A 19895-nucleotide genomic window follows, 5' to 3' on the forward strand; every position below is an offset into this window, starting at 1 on the left:
ACCCTTCTGCTGCTGATGAGTGTGATGGACAGCGGAGGGCACAACAAGCTGGAGAAGGACGTGAACCAGGCCGCAGGGATCCGTACAGTGTCCTGTTGCTGCTGGAACGGTGACCAAAACAGCAGCTTAAAACAACAGGTTCATCACCTTACAGCTCTGGAGCTCGGGCGTCTGAAAGGGGCAGTACGGGGCAAAATCCAGGTGTTTGGGGGCCTCTGTTCTTCCCGGGGGCTGGCTGGAGGGGAGAATTTGTTTCTTTGCTCTTTCCAGCTTCTAGAAGCTCCCCACGGTCTTCAGCTCCTGACCTCCAGCCAACGACTGCATCACTCCGACCTTTGCTTTCACACGACAGTTTCTCCACCGACTCTTGCCTTCCACTTTCCCTCATAAGGATACTTGTGGCCACATTCAGTCCACTTGAACGACCCAGCAGACTCTCCCCAGGTCAAGAGTCTGACTTTACTCATGCCCACGAAGTGCCTTTTGCCCTGTAAGGTAACAACACAGTCACGGGCTCTGGGAATTAGAATGCGACCTCTCGGGTGTGGGGGGGGCGGCATTACCCTGCTTGTCAATGGGCTGACAAAGGCAATTTAAAAGACAAAATGTCAAATGTGGGGAGGGACAGAGAGCACATGTCACTAAGAAAGAATAAAGTCAAACATTATTTGAATTAGTTATTATTTATATAAGTCATGTCTGTAGATTCTTCAGGTGGCATGAGTCATTAAGCACTAACATTGAGCGCCTGGCTGGCGTAGCTCAGTGGATTGAGCGCGGGCTGCGAATCAAAGTGTCACAGGTTTGATTCCCAGTCAGGCCATATACCTGGGTTGCAGGCCACGGCCCCCAGCAACTGCACATTGATGTTTCTCTCTCTTTCTCCCTCCCTTCCCTCTCTAAAAATAAATAAATAAAATCTTTAAAAAAAGAACTGACATTGATAGTTTTTAAAAATTTGTTTTCAATTACAGTCAACGTACAATATTGTATTAGTTTCAGAAGTACGACGCTGTGGTTAGACATACAACATGTGAAGCGATAAATCCCATCTGACACATGCATATTGATGCTGCCTGTGCATGACAGTGTAAAGCTGCCATTGGTATGTCCATATAAAACCTCGCTTTGCTGAGATTTGAACCCAGGTCTCTCATAGCCCACACCCAGGTACGTACCACGGGCTTCCGTGCCTCCCTCTGAGGAAAACCAGCCCATGTTCTTATAACACAGAATCACTCCATCTGTGTCCCTGAGCACCACTGAAGAGCTGAAATGTCGTGGTTCCAAAGCAACGTCATTTCAGCAGAAATCAACATGCTCTCTCGGGAGAGGGCTGCTAGAAGCAGAAGGCCTTCTGCGGCTCGCGCAGAGCAGACGGGGATCTGAAGGCAGCTCCGGAGCATATGGCCTTCCGGCGCCTTCCCAGGGTGGGGAGACGGGACCAGCGGTGAACGCGGAGAGGAGGCACGATTTCAGAGGAAGCTGTTGGAGTCTTGTGTTGCAAATACAGTCTCAGAAGGCACTCGCGATTCCTGTCTCTGTTTCTATTTCCCCCTGGTGTTCTATTGCTGCCTGTCACTCCCAAACACTATAAATGTTCCTTGCCAGATTTACACGCTAAATTCTGACTCCATCATGTTCTCTCCAAGAATCTGACACTTCCTTCTCCTGGTGTACGGGACAGAAGGCATGTCACAGCTCAGCTAAGTGAGGGTGTGGGAGGGTGGCCTGCGCCTGTGCAAATGTGTCACAGGCTCGTTTTCGTCCACCATCTCATCCCTAAACGGCAGCATTTGGACAGCACAACCTCTACATTCTAAGGGTCCCACAAGTCCACAGCCCTGCAGGGGTTATGTGGGATTCCTGTTTGGGCCGGTCAGATTCCCCGCACGTCCAGGTCCAGTTGTTCATTAAAGCAGTCCAGGCCTGGCGGTGATTCGGCCCGAAACGGCAAAGGTGTTTTCAGGGCTTTGGCGACGTTATCCATTGTGGTTGCGGTTTGCGGATCGCCAAGTGAAGAGGACTGATGTCCAGGCGCTGGCGTTGCAGACCCAGGACCAGGAAGGCCGAATTCTGCCGAGGTTGCTGGGAGGGCAGGAGGCAGAGGTCCCGGCGACCTCGCAGGCGCACACAGTGATGCGCTGGGCTTGGGAGCAACTAAGCCCTTGCTTTTCACAGTGAGGCCTGAGGACCAGCACCCAAGGCATCACCTACGAAGTTGCTAGGCGCTCAGACCCTGCCCTAGATCTGCATGGGCGCAGCCTGCCTGTTAAGGTTTCTAGGTGATTCCGAGGCACCTACGTGTTTGAGAAGCCTAAGGGTAAGTGTCGCTGACCACCCCTACCTTGCCCCTAAGTGTGGCAAGGGCCAGCCTCTGAATTACCTGCGAGTCTGCTGTCCCATGGCAGGAGGGACCCGGCGTCCCTGCCCCTCCTCGTCATCGAGAGCCTGGGAGAGACCGACGGGGAATCACAGCGCTGTCCCTGCAGCCCCCGCTCCTTCCCCGGCGACGCTCGCCCGGGAGCTGCGGCGCCAGCAACCCCCCCCGCCCCCACCCAGCGGTCCCCAATGAGCGGCAGGAGCGGTGATAAAGCCCGCCTCGGGCGCCCACGGGCTCCTCCCTGGCTGGGATTTCCTCCAGCGCGCTCGGCTCCTGCCCGGAGGCGCCGGAACCCAGCGAGGGGTCCCCTGCGTCCTGTCCTCTCCCCGGCCATGGGTCGCCGGGCGCTCCTTCTGTTCCTGCCGCCCGTGCTGGCCGCGCTGGGTGGCCTCGAGGGCTCCGGGGCAGGTAAGTGGGGACCTCGCGCTCCGAGGCGCCCTGGAGCGGCACCGCACCCCTCTCTGCAGGGGGCAGGGGCTGCAGGTTGCGGGGCGCAGCAGGGGCGGAGGCAGAGGTGAGCTTGGGGGACCCTCTGTGTGTGTGCGCCCCCGCCCCTATCCGCTGTGACCTTTTATCAAGGAGCCGAGGCTGGCCTTCGGAGGGGCCGCCAGGTGAGTCTCGTGGCCTGTCTCTCAGCTCTCGATTCCTTCGCGGGCCTGCCCCGCGGACGCGAGGCTGGGGTGCTCAGCGCAGGAATTGCGTCTCTCCCCTCCCGCGCTCGAGCGGTGGGAAAGGGCGCTCACGCCACGCCTGAGTGGGGGCGCCCCGTCCCTCGTACGCTCTCCCTGTCCCCAGTGTCCAAGCCCAGTGGGATTCGCTCTCTATCCCTGGTCTCTGAAGGGTCCGCCGCTTGGGGTCTCCCAGGCAGCAAACTGGCCCCTGGGAGCCGGGGACCTCGGGAAGCGGGGCCTCACTCAGGAATACTCTGGGGAGAGGTGCGCTTAGGAAGTCCCTCCCTACGGCGCTTGATCCCTATCAGGTTTAGGCGGAGCCCAAAGCAGAGGGGAGCCGAGCCGGAGTCCCAGGATGGCTGAGACGCCCCCAGTTCCCGAAGGCTGGTGACTTAGCCAAGTGTAGGGGGCACCCGGCACTGGTCACACCGCCTGACCCGCCGCCTTGCCCAGTGCCCCTGGCGGGTGCTCCGGGTTGGCCCCAGGGCTGGAAGGCCGGGTGTAGTGTAGCTTATGCAGGCCCTTTCTTAGCCAAGGTGCTGTGAAGTAGTTTGGAGGAAGGGCCACTTAGCACCCGAGTCCTTTGTTTCCCAGGAGGGGTGCTAACTAACCGTCGTTGGCTGGACGCCCTTGCTCTGGGGGTCCGTCAGCACCATGTCTGAAATCGGATTAAAGTCACTCATGTTTTTTACTAAGCAGTGCATTCCAATGTCTTCTGGTACGAAGACATCTTTATATACTGTCTAATTTGGAACAGCCCATGCTTTGACAGGCTATGAGAAAGCCACCATAAATTTGATACATAAATAACTATGTTCATAACTAAGTGTCTTGTTTATTCACAGCAAGCATCTCCAAATTTGGAATGTAGTATTTGAGACCCATCTGCAGATAATGTATAGAATATATATATGTATTATATATATGCACACTTGGTCTCCGGACTGAGAATCGCCAGGGTGTTCAAGGTGTGGCTCGCCTGCCGAGTGAGTGTTTGAGGGGTGATTGCAATCCTTCTGGAAGGATCTTCTGGAAAAGGAAGCGGCAGAATTAAGGCTTTATGAGCATCTGTGTGGCAGATACTGCGTCCAGTGGCTTTGTGCTCATTTAACCCCCGAACCTTCCTGTTGATGGGATTCATTTACCAGCCTCATTTTATAGACAAGGAAACCGCAGTCCAGAGAGAGGAAGGCAGTACCCGAGGCCATGCTGTTAGTGAAGTGGTCTGGCCAGAAGCCCACCCTGATGGGGGGCCTGGTGACTGGGCCAGCGCCCCCACGTCAGTGGTCGGTAACACCATCAGCTCTCAGTCTAATGGTTTTGGTCACGTTAAGTGAGGTTGCCTGGGTGGTATGTGAGAAGATGTCAGAGTTATTAGGTACCCATGAATAACCCATACATCCTGACTATTTTATTTAAAAGGTTTTTATAAGCCTTTAAAAAGTTAAACATTGAGCCCTGGCTGGTGTGGTTCAGTGGATTAAAGGACTGCCTGTGAACTAAAAGGTCTCTGGTTCAATTCCCAGTCAGGGCACATGCCTGGGTTGCGGGCCAGGTGCCCAGTTGGGGCGCATATAAGAGGCAACTGATTGACATTTTTCTCACACATCTATGTTTTCTCTTCCTCTCTTTCTCCCTCCCCTCCCCTCTCTCTAGAATTGAATAAGTAAAATCTTTCTTAAAAAGTTAAACGTGGAGTACGTATGCTTAAAGCACTATCTTACAGGGATACAGGTAAGACTCAGATGTGGTTTGTTACCCAAGAGAGTATATCTGGTTGACAATAGACTCCCATTGTCAATTCCCACTATGCACCTTTGCAGATGGCTTTGCATTCCCTACACACAAATTATCTCCGGGAGCAGGACTGCCGGGTCTTCACTGCGCCTTGCAGAGACTTCCACTAGTGTGGGCCTCTGCCCTGTGTTTTCTAGGAACCAAGGATTGTTTTTTCCTCTTTGGAAGTGAGGACAGTATAGTAAATTATGTATAATCAGGCTTTCCTGGGGCTTCTCTTAGAGGGTCATATTCCATAACAGGCCTATTTTTGACCATTAATCATTCAAGGTTGATAAACCTAGGTTCACAACCTGAATAAAACTGATAGTGTAAATCAATCCCATGCAAATATCTGGAAACTTACAAATACTGTAACCAGGCTACAAAGATGTACCTACCATCTTATAAAGATGGTATGCAGGACCCAAAACCCTAATCTCCTTTTAAGATGCATCTGCACATGTCTTAAAGTAAGCTAGAGTCAAGTACTTTGAACTTAGGGCCCTAAACTTGCAACTGTTCATACTTGGAGTCTTTAAGACTACATGAGAGCAGGAAGAAGTATGTCTCTTTAAACACAAGTGTAAGTCTGCCCATTCTAGTAGGAAAATGGAGGCAAATGGCCATTCTCAGCAACAACACCAAAGCACCAGAAAACATGGTTCCCAAGGATCCTCACGTGGATTTTAGGGTGCTGAGCCCTCTTATTGCTCTCCTGGGTATTAGCTCAAGGAAGATCCTCCAAAACAACCTTCGACTGCAGAACATCACGAACAGGTGCTTTCCTATACCCAAGCACGCCAGGAGCTCTCACAGCTCTGCTCTTGGTCGCCCCCTGCAGACGAAGCCCAGTGTAACCGGACGAGGCAAGCCGCGTGCGGGGACAGATGCATCCCCGTGGCCTGGCTCTGCAACGGAGAGCGAGAGTGCCCGGACGGGACTGACGAGCAGTGTGGTGAGCACTTCCTCTGCCGCATCAGGGACTCCTTCATGTCTGGCCCCGACTGCCATGCACTTGGCCGACAGGGACACTGTCAGTTCTTGTGGTTTTAGCCTCCTAAGGGAATCCAGAAATAGCGAGTGCTCTGGGTTGTTGCAGGCATTCAGTGGGTGAGGCCAGGATGTCTCTTTAAGTGTCGGTACCACTGTTAAAGAAAGGATTAGAAGGCTGGTTGGGATGGAAAATCCAGCAAAAATGTGCCTGCTTACCTTAAATTCGTGCTCACACGCCTGTGGCAGCTCCTCACACTGGGATATCGTAGACATTGCTTTATAGGAAACCCTTGCCCATCCCAGGGCACACCAGTGCCGTCATGTACGACAAACTAGTTCAGCTTTTATATGCTTAGACATTTTACACCATGAAAACACAACTTTGCAAAATGACTACAAAGAAAGCTACAGCATCATGGGAGACTTGGTAAGTGTCCTGAGGGAATGAGGCTCAAGTACCCCTGTGCAGGAAGCGCTCAGAGCCCCAGGAGGGCCACGTGCACTCCGGCGTACGAGGGCAGCCTCCTACCGGGTGCCTCACAGCCTGTGCCGTGAACATGGAGGGAGAAAACTCCTCATTAAAGGAGGACACCCCCAAAGTGCTTGGTGAGGGTTACATTCCTTTGCTATGCCCCATGTACATATTCCTGATGGTCACTTACCGTAACTAATTGAACACGAAACCTTTGATATTGAAATGAGTAACAGTACCGGTTAGAGTAAAAGTATTTCATACTTGCAGGAATGCCTTGTGCTGTGCCGCCCCATACACTTCACCCCAGTTCCCCAAGTTTATATTTATGTTACTTATTTATATTTATATCCCAGCTTTTGCCAGTAGGCATACTTCGGTAGAAATAGTTGAGGGTCTAATTAACCCAAAAACTAATAGTTCCCAAGTTGTCTTAGATCTTAATATAATCCCAAACATCAAAGGAGTCAAAGAAATCAACCTATATAAGGTGGCCCCTAGCCACACGAGATGACTCAAATTTATGTAACTAAATAAAATCGTACACATTTGGCTCTTTTGTCATCTGAGCCACATTTCAAGGGCTCAGTAGCCCAGTGTGACTAGTGGCCACCACTTTGGACGGCACAGATATAAAATGCTTCCATGGTCACCAAAGATTTCGTTGGACGACGGTGTTCTGGGAGAAGGAGGGGGAGGATGAGCTTTGCTGGACTGCTAGGTGTTCTGACTGTCCCCTGGCACGGTAAGTGTGCTGTGACAGTGTCAGGGGTAACAGGAAAGGGAGAGGCCAGTACGGGGTTGACTCCTGTGGCAAATCGGGAATTAATTACTCCATGGCTGGTGTCATTAATAGCTAATAGCTATTAGACACAGCTATGCTAATAGCTAATGGCCATAGGAAAGAGCTGAGATGAAGCCCAAATCGAAAAGCTGCTGGTGTCCTGACGAGCACCTCTTCTGTTCTCCATTCTGTCCGACAGAGGAGGCGTGTCACGGGCATCCCCGAGCCTGGCGGTGCGACGACGGCGGGTGCATTTCTCTCAGCTGGCTCTGTGATGGCGCTGGCGACTGCCTAGACGGCTCCGACGAGGTCGGCTGTGGTAGGTACAGCGCTTACCTTCGGTCTCGCTCTCTGTTTTCATGAGCGCTGAGTAGTGTCCGCAGCGTTAGGCGAAACAAGCAAGCCACTAAACAGCCTTACGTCACATGTGTGAAACCCAGAGGCTCAACTGTCTCTGGTGTTACAGGCGACTTTTCTGCCCACTTCTCCATTGTTTCAGAATTAGCTAAAATTAAAAAAAGATGATTAGTTTTATTGATTTTTTTCTCTAACTTCTTTGGGGTGAAACGTCAGTATACAAAGTTGGGTCTGTATCTCCAATGACCACCATTGGTTCCAGGTCTTGACTTCCTATCGACAAAGCCCCTGAGCAAACCATAAGTCCCCAGTAAACAGGGCTGTGGTGTGTTGTTCCTGTCTCACCGAGCCAACCCCTGTCTCTCAGAGACAGTGACAGCATGTCCAGACCACAAGGTCCAGTGTCCAGGAAGTCCTGAGTGCTGCGATGGTTGGGAACTCTGTGATGGCTGCGGGGACTGTGAGGACGGGCTGGACAATGCCCGCTGCCCCCAGGACCACTGCCTGGCCGGGCAGTGGCGGTGCGAGAACAAGGTGTGTGTCATGGAGAGCTCGAAGTGCGACGGCATCGATGACTGTGGTGACGCCTCCGACGAGGACCTCTGCGGTGAGTCTTGCCCTCCCCTGAGCATTTAAAGGGAAGGTCGCCAGGCAGTGAAAGACACATACCATATGGTCTCACCTATAAGAGGAACCTAATGGAAAAAAACACTAATGAGCAAAAATAGAACCAGAGGCAGGGAAACAAGGAGCAGACTGACAGCGACCAGAGGGGAGGGAGGAGGAAGATAAGGGTGGAAAGAAGGGGAAGGGTGTAATCAACAAGCAGGTGTAAATGACCATGGACATGGACAACAGGGCGGGGACTGAGTGTGGGAGCTGGGGGGTGGACGGAGCAGGGGAAAGCAATGGTTGGGGGGGAGGGAATTGGGGCGATGTCATAGAACAACAACAAAAAAAGGGAAGGTTGTTCCATGGGAGCTGCTTTCTGCAAGTTGCTATTTAATTCTTGTGCCTGAGACTAACACCCTATGTCTAAAAACAGGGTGTTTCCTAGCAATTGCCAAGAGTTAGTTACCCGTGGAAACATACAGCAGGGCTCAGAGAGGAACTCTGCAGTGGCCACTCGGAGCGGGCCCTGCAGTGCATGGTTTAGTCACGGCCAGTGCCCAGAGCCTCGTAACAGATGCCTCCCATCCTGTGCAGTAGATTAGGGGAGGGGGAAATCCCTCATTAAAGATGGAATCCCCTGAAGAACTTGGCGAGCGCCACATTTCTTCCCATCGCCCACACCCATAATATGGAGGAATCTCCAGCTTCCTGGTGGACCTCACCCCCATCCAGTCTTTCCTTCCTAGAGTTAATTCTGCAATATCAACTACGTCCGGATTCTAACATTTCTATAGTAAAGTATAAACTGGGTTTCTCGAGAGAATACGTATATGTCTTAGGGCCAGTGTTGACTGATTTTAATTCCGTTTTAATTAGATCTATTTAATACTAGCTCCATCGGTGTTAATACCATTTCAATCTGGTGCCTCGAGGTCTCAACATCTTTGTCATTAAGTCTTAAGTCCCAATTCCCTGGAAACTCTGCTTAAAAAAAATAAAACTTTCTTTCCTACCTAGACCGGCTGTGGGTTGCAGAAATTGAGTTGCCCCCTCACCCATTGTAAGGGCTGTCTGTTTCCATGCCCCGCGTAATTTAACAAGAACGAACACGCATGCTTCCTTCCCGCACAGCTCCCTGTCCAGAAGGCACAGTCAGATGTGACGGAGGAAAGTGCGTCCGGGAATCCCTGATGTGTGATGGGGAAGCGGACTGCGCGGATGGAACGGACGAGCCCGGCACCTGTGGTAAGAAGCCAGTGGCTTGGTGGCTTGGCTTTACGAGGGAGGAGGGAGAGTGAGGTTCAATGACTCGGGGCCTTTGTTATCATCCGGGGCCCGCTCTGCGAGAGAACGCTGGGGCTCCTGCACAAGCCATTATCCTTCAGGGATGGGTCCCGGACATGTTACAAGCTCCCCTGTTGGCTTCGGTCTCCTGCGTGTGACCAAATGGCGCCTGAGCTGTAAAACGTTGACAGTTATTCCCATGGTGTAGCTTTAGGGAGACAGACTAGCTAAACACCTCGAATTCTGTTGCTCCTCAAATTCTGGAATAAAGAACAAAGACTTAGCCGCTGAGAAGCAAATGATTTATTCAAGACAAAATGGCAAATGCTCTAAGGAGTTAACAAAGGAAAGACCGAGGGAGACCATTTCCCAGTCAGGAGGCTACTGAGCCAGCGTCTCTGGCTTCTACATGCGTGGTTCCCACTGTAAAAATCACCCCCGCTTCGGGCTGAGGCAAAGGGAGAGTGGGTATTTGTCCCTCTGTCATTGTGTCATTTTTTCCATATATCCCTCAGTCCCCCCAAATTTTGTCTTAGACATGGGTGGTGCAGCCCCGTTAGTGCTCTTGAAGGCTGCAAAGGAAGCTTTTTACTGAAGGAACAAAGACATGCTAGGAACATAACCAATGAAATAGAGTTCAGGTTTTTGGTCCTGCACAGACAGTTCACTGGTCTTAGTAAATGGTCGTAGCCCTTCCCAAGGGAAGGGGTTCCCGTCGCCCATGAACTCTAGAGAAAATAGAGAAGAGCTCGCTGGCCCCTCCGTGGGTGGACAGTATACCAACACTGGACATTGTCCAGACTGTCGGCCTAGGAAGAAAGTCCTCCCTCCTGCTTCATGATTCCCAATGTTCCCTTTCTTGTAGTCTTCCCTCAATGCCTCCACACTCCTGGGTCAGAGGTCAAGGTCAGAAGTTATTCTTAATTGGTCTCTGTTCCTCATACAAGTGTAGAGGGTTATGACACAATAATGTGTATAGAACGTTTGATCCTCACTGCGTTCACCTGTACTGATCGCTGTCCTCTCTCTCCCAGGTAAACACTGCTCTCTGGCCAATGGGGGCTGTGAGGGGCCATGCAGTGACACCCGCTGGGGGGTCCGGTGTTCGTGCGCGGCTGGGTGGCAGCTGCAGCCCGACGGTCGGAGCTGTGGAGGTCCGGTTTCATTGGGCTCATCTAGTTTAATAAAGTCTGTATTGCATGAAATACACTTAACATGAATGAGATTCACCATTTTAATCATTTTTAAGTGTACAATTCCGTGCCATCTTGTACATTCATAATGTTGTGCGACCATCTCCAGTATCCATTTCCAGAGCTTTTTCGTCATCCCCAAGAGAAACTCTGTGCTCACTAACCAATGACTCCCCAGGCCCCGCTTCTCCATCCCCCGATTACCTCCACAGACCACGTCCTGCCTCTGTGAATCTGCTTATATTCTAGGACCACGTATAAGCAGAATCGATATTTGTCCTGTTGTGTCTTGCTTCTTTCCCTTAGCATGTCTTTGAATTCACCCATGTTGTAACATATACCAGAGCTTCCTTTCTCTTTAAGGCCAGATAATATCCCATCGTTTGAACACTTCACGTTTTGCCTACCCATTCACCTTCATGGACTCGTGGGCTGTTGTGGATAATGCTGCTGTGAACCCTGGTGCACAAGTATCTGAGTTCACAGCTCTCGGGAGTATGCCAGAAAGGGAACTGCTGGATTGTGTAGTGAATTCTGTGTTCAGTTGAACTTTTTGAGGGACGACCAGGCTGCTTCCCACAGCGACCCGTACCGTGCGACATTTCTACTAGCAATGCACAAGGGTCTCGATTTTTCCATCCTTGCCGATGCTTGTTATCATTCTCTTTTGGGGGAAATTACAGGAGTTGACTAATGAGAAAATGTTAAATTTAGCACGTTCCTTGTATGGGGCTGAAGGGTTTCTGCCATGGAGTAAATACACCTGTCGGTTCGTGGCCACGCCTGGGTTCCGTGGCAGGGGTGGCAGAACCAGTTCCGAAGTGAGAACCATTTTGTGTTCACCCTTTCTCGTTCCTTCCAGCTGACCTAAGTTACTCAGTCCTTCATGGGTCATTGTTGCCCTTTGTGAGTGGGATTATGATGCCAGAGTGAGTAAAATAAATGTCACGTTATCTTCACGACTCAGTAATAATTTGAAAAGGTTATGATGGTTATTTCATAGCACTTTTCCTTAAAAATATAAGACACTATTTTAGGCTAAAGTGTGATTAGGAGGGTAGACATTAATTGTCTTGATGCTTTGTCCTAAAGAGTAGGATTTCCCTTTGTTAAATCCCTTTCCCTTTTAAATCCCACCACCCTGACCCCTGTTCAATAGCTCCCTCTCCCCTCATGGGTTCCACCTGTGATCCTAGCCACTTAGGCAGAAAGGATACAAGAGGAGAGGCCCAGGCTTATTAGGTAGAATTGGTGTTACATTAAACAATTACTCTTACATTAAGAATTCATCAGGAATTGCAATGAGCCCATTTTAGGTAACACAACTAAATTATTAATTCTTCATTAGAAGTATGAAGCCAGTTATCTGGTCATGACCTTGGGGGGTCTTGGTTTTTCACACACACCCAGGCTCCTACAGCATCCTTCTTGGGTTACAGCTTGTTGTAGTGGTTGATTAGCCACTGAGCTTGACTTATAGTCATAATTGGATTATTCTCCTTCTGGGCTAGCAAATGTGTGCTTCTACTTTAAGATGCTGTGGTTTTGGAGGAACAACATTGGAATGCCTTCAAGGAACCATATTCCTTCCTGATTAAAACAAAAGAAAGCTCTTCTAGTCCCATGACGCATATGCTAGGGGTTCCTGCCATCTGGCTTTGAGGAAGTAGCAGCACCTCGTTTAAATTCTGCCAGTCACACCTGTGAGGCGTAAGCCTTTGTTGTCATCATGCAGGAGATGTCTCATGACACAGGAGGCCCTAACACTTGTCATTCTGAACTAGGTTGTGGCTGGCCTGACCAGTGACACATCCCCAAGAATGTTGCTAGGGTAACATAGATCAGTATTCTGTACTAAGGTCCCTATATTGGCATGTCTGCTGAACTGTATCCATGTGCATGGGGATTCTGTGGAGGCAGGAGCTGAGGGGGTTCTATTCCAGCACATGGCAGAGCTTTCTGCATAAGGAATGTCCAGTGAGCTTCTGAAAAGTGGCCCAAAGGAACAGAAATCCTCAAGTGGGTTTCGGGGCTTTCTCTAACTTTTGGCTCTCTGTCACTAGATGTAGATGAGTGCTCTACGGCGTACAGTCCCTGTGACCAGCTGTGTCATAATACGCCAGGCTCTTACTCCTGCGGGTGTATTCAAGGTTACCAGCTTTTCAACGGCACCAACTGTCGAGTTATAGGTGAGTTCCATTACCCAAAGCAAAGCCTATCCCCTGTGCCATTCTTAGCAGTAATTATAGGTAAAAGTGATGCAGATGGTTCACTTTAAGGTCTAGCGATGGAGATGACTTTATTCTTCCCATAAAAAAGCTGCTCTTATAATATTCCTTGGCCAATCTGAGTGTCCGTTGCTATGAAGTGTCTTTAAAATGACTTAGTTATTGTATCCGCTGTACCCCCAGGCATTCCAGAAACCCAGTCCGTGCAATCTTACTCTGGCCCGTGCTTCTTTAACGATGGGACCTTTACTTACTTTGGTTGTTGTGTATAAAGCTTAGAGCAGACTTCTGTCTAGGTGAGGAGGAGGGCTGAATCTGAAATGAAATAAGGCAGAAGGTTCCAAAGGTTTGTTTTAATGTTCAGAGGAGGGGCTGAGACTTGCGGTGGTCAATGGGACCTCTTCTGGATGTGCCTTAGTCCAGACCTCAGGGATAAATAGATGCTGGCCTGGGAAATGGGGCATCTTTAGCTAAAGAGAACAGTGAGAAAGAGAGTGTCAAGGTAATGTGTCCTTTTCTCTTCTACGTCTACTGCAGATGGCGCTGTTAGAATTCTGATAGCAGCAGATCGAGAGCTGGGTATCCTGGATCGGACAACAGGCACCTATGAGACTCTAATACCTATAAAGTCAAGGCCTACTTCTGTTGCCTATGACCTTGAGCGAAGCATGTACTTTTGGGTAGATGAAGTCTTAAATGTGTTTGTCCCTGGAAAACCAAACTTTGTTCCTCTCTATCCAGGTATATATCTTGATGTTAAGAGCCTTAACTTCTTAAAGCTACTTAAACATAGTGTAAGAAACCTATGTATTCATCTGGATACCTTCCTCTGTGTTTCACTTATCATGAGTCATGGCAGTACCTAAAATCCCAATTTAAGATAAGACTTTGTTGTTTGTATGCTCTCTTTGAGAGCTTTGTAGAATTAAATGCAGTTTTGGAACATGGACTCAGGCCAAGGTTGGGCTCAGGCCAAGGTTAGGCTCAGCCCCATCACTAGTTTGATGACCTTGAGTAAGTGGTTAACCCCTTTGAATCACCCTCATAAGGTGAGGCCGATAGCACTGGCCTCACTGTGTAAGTGTGGGGGTCAAACTAGACAGTGCGTGTGAAGAACTGTTTAGCATAGTCCTGGGCATGTGGAAGTCCTGTGATAGCCATGAGGAGGTAGAGTTTGTGACAATTTACCTGAGACTTTTGTAATAAATATCGCCCCAACCTGAAATCGAATTCTCTTGGGTCCCTTGGTTAGGCTTCTGCTGAGGTCTTTCTCTTTCCCTACTGCCCGGTGTGCACGGGAAGAACTGCAGTCACTCCCTGAGTGTCCTCTGGGCCTCACTGAATAGCTTGAAATCAGAAGCTGTAGAAAAGTCCTGTCCAAGTCTCATTTTTCAAGCTAAGATGGGTGTAGAAGAGTGCAGGCACATAACACTGTCTCCTGTGTCCCCAGAACTTAAAACAGTGAACAGTGTCTCTTTGGACTGGTACACGGGTCAGTTGTACTGGGCTAGCAGCTTTGCAAGGGTCATCTGTGCTGGTTTAAGCGACGGCAGAGGCTACGTCAGGATCTTGGAAAAGGATCTCGTGCCAGAGCAGCTAATTGTGTTTCCTGCAAAGAAGTAAGTAGTGTTTCTTTTGGAATATATCCAAGACCATTGCTTACCTTAGATATTTAAGTTGATAAGAGAACACTTCAACCTTTTCAATCTAGGTCTCATTTGCTCTAAAAACAATTCTCAATTTTGAAGTCTAAATTGAACATACGGAGCCAAACTTTTCAAAGTCTGAGAGCAGAAATCTCCAGCGTTCCCAGCAGGGCAGTGACATGAGGCCGGCGTGAGACAGCTGAGGGGGCCTGGCTGGTTAGAACAGTGTATGCGCACCTGAGGGGCTCTCTAATACCTTGTGCTTTGGCTTTCCTCAGGTACTTGTACTGGGTCAATCGCGGTCAGAGAGGCATGAGGACCATTGAAACTGCGGGGATGGATGGCTCCGATAGGAAGGTGCTTGTGGTTGTGAACACGGAGGAGCCTGTAGGACTGACTCTTGACCACGTGACTGGCAGGCTGTACTGGATCAGTAAACATAAAGAGGTACAATAGAGAGGTCTGGAGGCAAAGGTAAATCCTTTTAGCTGGGGCTTGGAATGACTGCGGGTAAGTACAAATTCTCTTAAGTCTTGTGTCAGCTCTGTGAAGCATCTTGTGGCCATGAAAACTGGGAAGAGCAAGTTATAATTGACCAGCATTTTTGCGCAGATCTAGACTAGATCAACGTAGGCTGGGAGTTGTAGTGTGGCTGTCTTGAACACCCTCCAGTCAAACCTAGCACTGAAGTTTCCTGGTGGTATAGGTCAGGCTCTGCATCGTATCTAGGATACTGGACCTCTTAAGATGGCAGACCACTTCTTGAAAGCATGCAGTTACTCAGGTACTTCAGTACCTTGTACTCATATTTCTAATTCTAAATATTACAGCTCATGTTATTTCATTTTTGGAAGCATCACACTAAAGGACATGGTAGCTAAAGCATAGGCTTGGAAGTCATGTTTTTAAGCCCATTACTGCTGGCTGTGATTTTGCCTACTTACTGTGCTTCATTACCCTCTCTGAGAAGAGAGAGGATCCTACCTCAGAGGGTAGTTGGAGACTGTCGGGAAAGGATGTGGTACAATGTCTGGACATAGACAATAAGTTATAGCAGCTTCTCGTACAACGTACATTTGTACAAGGAGCAGTCCCATGCACTGGCTTCGGCATTCACCTCCATGAGTCCCCCAGATGAGCCCATCCCTATCACGTGAATATCATGTGATATTCAACATGATATTTAGTTAGTGTCCAAGAAACTGAGGAGCACTGACAACATCAGCACTTGCTGCTAATGCTTCCCTGCTCTCATGAGACTCTCCAATCCCTCAGTCCGTAGAGACGGTGAACGTGGATGGCAGCGGGAGGCACACCTTTCCTGAGATCTTCTCGGAAGACGAAGATCCAGCAGGACTAGCTGTATTTGAGAACTCTTTTTTCTGGGCAAATAAAACACAGCTCTTTCAGACTTCACCCCGCATGCCAAAGGAGAGAATGATGCTGCTAAATGCTTCCGTGTCTGCTTTCTCAGTGCTCCACAAATCCCAACAGCCTAAGAGTAAGTCCAAGGCTTGCTTTTGAAATGCTTATGAGTCAGTATGTACCCTAAACAGTAAACAGAAAGTACCTAAGTTTCTATCACGGTCCGTTGTTGGAACTTGCTGTTTTGAGGCAGGGGCAATGCTCTGGGTATGATTCCAGATGTATACAGGACTTCTCAGGAAGACGGACTGAACAAAAACATCTACCAGACATGTGCCTCGTGCTTGCCCAGTGCAATGCCAGGTTTTTAATGTCTGAAATACACAACACAGGGTTACAAGCTGTTCACAGAAGGGCTAGAACAGCTCATTTGCTAACAATGACAACCGATAACAGAAAATGAACCAAGCCCAGCATTCTGCTTAGAGAAGGATGTCAAAGAGTCATTGAGCAGGAGTTAAAAGTCTTTGTCAATTTGAAACTGTATGTCAGGCTCTACTCAGAGAATGCTTCCTAATTGGGTCCAAGAAACTTAACCAAAGTGGGGATCCCAGATCACTGTTTACTTCTAAGGGAATCTTCCTATAAGCAAGCTAGACCGTCCTTTTGCCTTAACTCTGAGAGAGAAGATGTTGTTTGTTGAACCTTTGTTGGCCTAAGCTTACTGTTGACTGCACGAGAGGCAGGAGACCGTGAGTATCAAAAGGTCAGCATGCCTCGCCTGGAGGTAACGAGTATAATGGGATTCCTCCTGCCGTTAAAACAGCTAACCTCCCCTTGAGTATTAACTTTTGAACTTGTATGGATAAATACACCTGAAATCGTATCTAATCTGTTTCTGTTTTAAAATAGGCAGATACTCAGCCTGTGTTCCAGGCTCTTGCAGCCACTTATGTCTCCTGTCCCCTGTCCATCCCAAGGGCTATAAGTGTGTTTGTCCAGAGGGAATGTCCCTTTTGCCTTCAGGCACATGCAGCGGTAAGTCCGCCAGGGGAAGCGGGCCTGGCTGGGGAGGCACGTCCTGTGGTGGTCCTGGGAATGACGTAGCTTCCGTTTTTGGATCAACCATGTTTATACTAACAACCGATTTTGATAATGTTTTGTTATCAAAAGACCTCAGTTAGGTTTTATGGGGGGAGGGGCTAAGATATACATAACGTAAAATGTACCATTGTAACCATTTTAAGTAGACAGTTGACCGACACCAACTACATTCTCATTTGTGTGCAGCCATCTCACCTTCCACTTCCAGAATTCTCCATCTCCCCAAACTGAAATTCTGCACCCACTCTACTATAACTCCCATTTGTCTTTCCCTAACCCCTGGCCACCGGCACCTTAGTTCCTGTTTCCGCATTTGGTGACTCTAGGTACTTTGTATAAGTGGAATCATACAGTACTTTTCCTTTTGTGACTGGCCTATTTCACTCAACATGATGTCTTCAAGGTCAATCCACACTGTAACATGAATTTTCTTTCTTTTTAAGGCTGAATTACATTCCATTATATATACACACATACGTACTGTATTGTGTTTATTCATTTATCCATCAATAGCTATTTTGGGTTTGATTAGTTCTATAACAGGAAAAAAATGGCTTCCACTCCACAGTTTTGCATGAAAAACAACAACCAAGTTGGAAGAAGAAAAAAACCCTATACAGTTTTATGACTACGGTGTGTTCTGACTTATGTTTGAAAACAGAGTGTCCACTTCAATACTGTGAACATAGTCCTACATGTTGCTGCTCCGTCTTTGCAATATTAAAGGCTACACAGTCATTGAATTTCTCTGTCCAAATTGCCTGACATTTTTCTGCAGAACACTGAGACCTGAGGAAGAAGAAATGACATAAACGTGCATGTGCTCTACCTTTAAGCAGCACAGTTCACAGGAAGCCCCGAGAGGCAGTCATGGTGCGATAAGCCGGTGTGCCGAGACTTCAGCCTGGACTGCAGTTTGAACACTGTGTCTGCAGTTCACCACCCAAGCAACTTTTCTTTAAATGGGCAATAGAGTTTTCAGTTCTTTGTACTGAGACTTGCACGCTCCGGGTGGGGACCTGATGGTGTCACCTGGTGGAGTGGAGCAGCCCTCCAGCTGTAATGCTCGGTTTCTGTGTCCACCTCACAGCAGAAATTCAGAGGACTCAGTGCCTTGGGAAGGCTGAGCATCTCTTGCCCAAATGAGTCCTTCTCCGAGGAAGTGAGGGCGTTCTTGTTGTGTGTGTGCTTCCAGAGGGAACCTGGTTCAGGTGGAAAGGGCTCCAGAGGTGCCTCGGCTGGAGAGGGGGATTGCTCAAGGCGGGAGAATGGGGCTCATCTAACAGGTGACCAACAGAAAATCTCTCCTTTTCCCTGGTAGATTTAAAACTAGTGTTTTCCTCTGGCAAACATCTCTACTTGTTGAAAGTTAGTTTTATGGGAACTGCGATAGAGAGAACCCTAGTTCAAGAGCATCCTAGGAACATCTATCTCCTGGATGTGGACTGGAAAAGAGACCTCGTCTACTGGACAAATGCCGAGGGACATCTGTTCTGCTCCACTGGCTACTCGGGAGAGAAGCAGGAGATTTGGACGGAGCAGACAGGTGAGTTGGGGTGGCTGTTCTGGATTTGTCCTTTATTTTCTGGCACCAAAATTTTAAAAAAGCCAAAAAACCCTACCTGTTCATGATCTGAATCAAACTTAATGCCAAACAGTGGTTTTTAACTAATTGAAATATTGTGTCTTGTTCTTACGAGAGGTGTGCAGACTGTAACAGGACTACTGTGATTTGGGAAGTCCTAGGGTCAATAATAAGTTTAAATTTTTTTTTCTGGCCTTAAGTCTGAATAGGATAGATATGGACCTTAAATACTCCAATTTTGCATTGCAGATTTTCTTACACTGATTTAGAAGTAATTTGCAATGCAGATTTCAGAGAAAACTAACAGGATATTCTCTTACTATGGTAATACATACTTTCTCTCCCTTCCCACACTCCTAAATACCACACTCCACCCCGAGGCTCCCTGTTCTCAGGCTACGTGTAAACACCTCCTTTATTTAAACGGAGACCTGAACTCTCGGGTGAGTGATTCGGTCTCTGGGCGGGTGTGCCCCCGGTGCGCTGAGTGCCGAGCACTTGCCTCACCGAGAGAAGCGCTGCGTGGAGGCGCGTGTTACCACGGAGCAGCCAGCCCTGCCCAGAGTCCGGTGAGCAGCGCCGCGCCTGGCGCGTAGGACTTCTGCCCTGGAGAGCTCTCGGGGGAAACTGAAACGTCGGTGGCCCGTGACACAGCTGATGGCTGTTAGGAAACCTCTGCTCACAAATGACTTCCTACCTACTTAAAATGCCACCTTCCCCGGGCTGCGTTACAATGACCATGCCAAGGAATTGTTAAGAGGCTGCTGATTTCATTTGAGCTTCCTCTGGTGTTGAATATTCAGTCCTTGTGGTAGGTGGCTGGGAAATTACTTATATATCTATCTCTGCCTTGGGTTCCTGGAACAGAGCTTCTAAGATCTTTGCTAATTTCTTGAGTCATTGGCGCATCTGACACAGAACTCCAAAATTCCCTGGAATTTGCTGGGTGATGAGATCTTTTGTTACCATGAGCAGTTCTTGTGGCTCCTGGGTGAGCACTGGTCACCCCAAACCCAGGTCATCTTTAGAAGCTTGGAAGTTTCAGCCCCACTCCCCACCCTCTGGAGAGGGAGAAGGGTGGGAAACAGAGTTAATAATCAATCACGCAAATGTGATGAGGCCTCCATAAAAATGGGGATCAAAGAGCCCCTGAGGTGGCAAACTCTTCCAGGTGCGGGGAGGGTGGCACACACCTGCTCCATGGGGACAGAAGTTTCTGAGCTGAGACATGAGGGGTTCCCCTGTGCTTCCCTTCATCTAGCTGTTCATGCGTCTCCTTCATATAATAAACTAGCAAATGTAAATCAGTGTTTTCCTGAGTTCTCTGAGCCAGTGTATCAACTGACTGAACCCAAGGAGGGGGTTGTGGGAGCTGTGATTTACAGCCAGTCGGTCAGAGTGCAGGTGACAAGCTGGGGCTTGTGCCTGGCCCCTGCAGT

General features: G+C 48.9%; 1 protein-coding gene across 1 annotated transcript; it reads left to right on the top strand.

Moving 5' to 3' along the window:
* Window positions 1-2675: 2675 nt before the first annotated feature.
* On the top strand, window positions 2676-15009 carry LOC123807772 (low-density lipoprotein receptor-related protein 8-like). The gene is made up of 10 exons (XM_045821807.1): window positions 2676-2791; window positions 5675-5788; window positions 7282-7401; window positions 7807-8046; window positions 9183-9296; window positions 10370-10489; window positions 12592-12717; window positions 13294-13497; window positions 14207-14375; window positions 14681-15009. Exons 1-10 carry the CDS (start codon window positions 2716-2718, stop codon window positions 14856-14858), a joined length of 1461 nt encoding a protein of 486 aa, XP_045677763.1. The 5' UTR covers window positions 2676-2715; the 3' UTR covers window positions 14859-15009.
* Window positions 15010-19895: the final 4886 nt, after the last annotated feature.

This window comes from Phyllostomus hastatus, unplaced genomic scaffold, assembly GCF_019186645.2.
Source record: "Phyllostomus hastatus isolate PE091 unplaced genomic scaffold, TTU_PhHast_1.1 phas_scaffold_46, whole genome shotgun sequence".
Taxonomy (NCBI): Eukaryota; Metazoa; Chordata; class Mammalia; order Chiroptera; family Phyllostomidae; genus Phyllostomus; species Phyllostomus hastatus.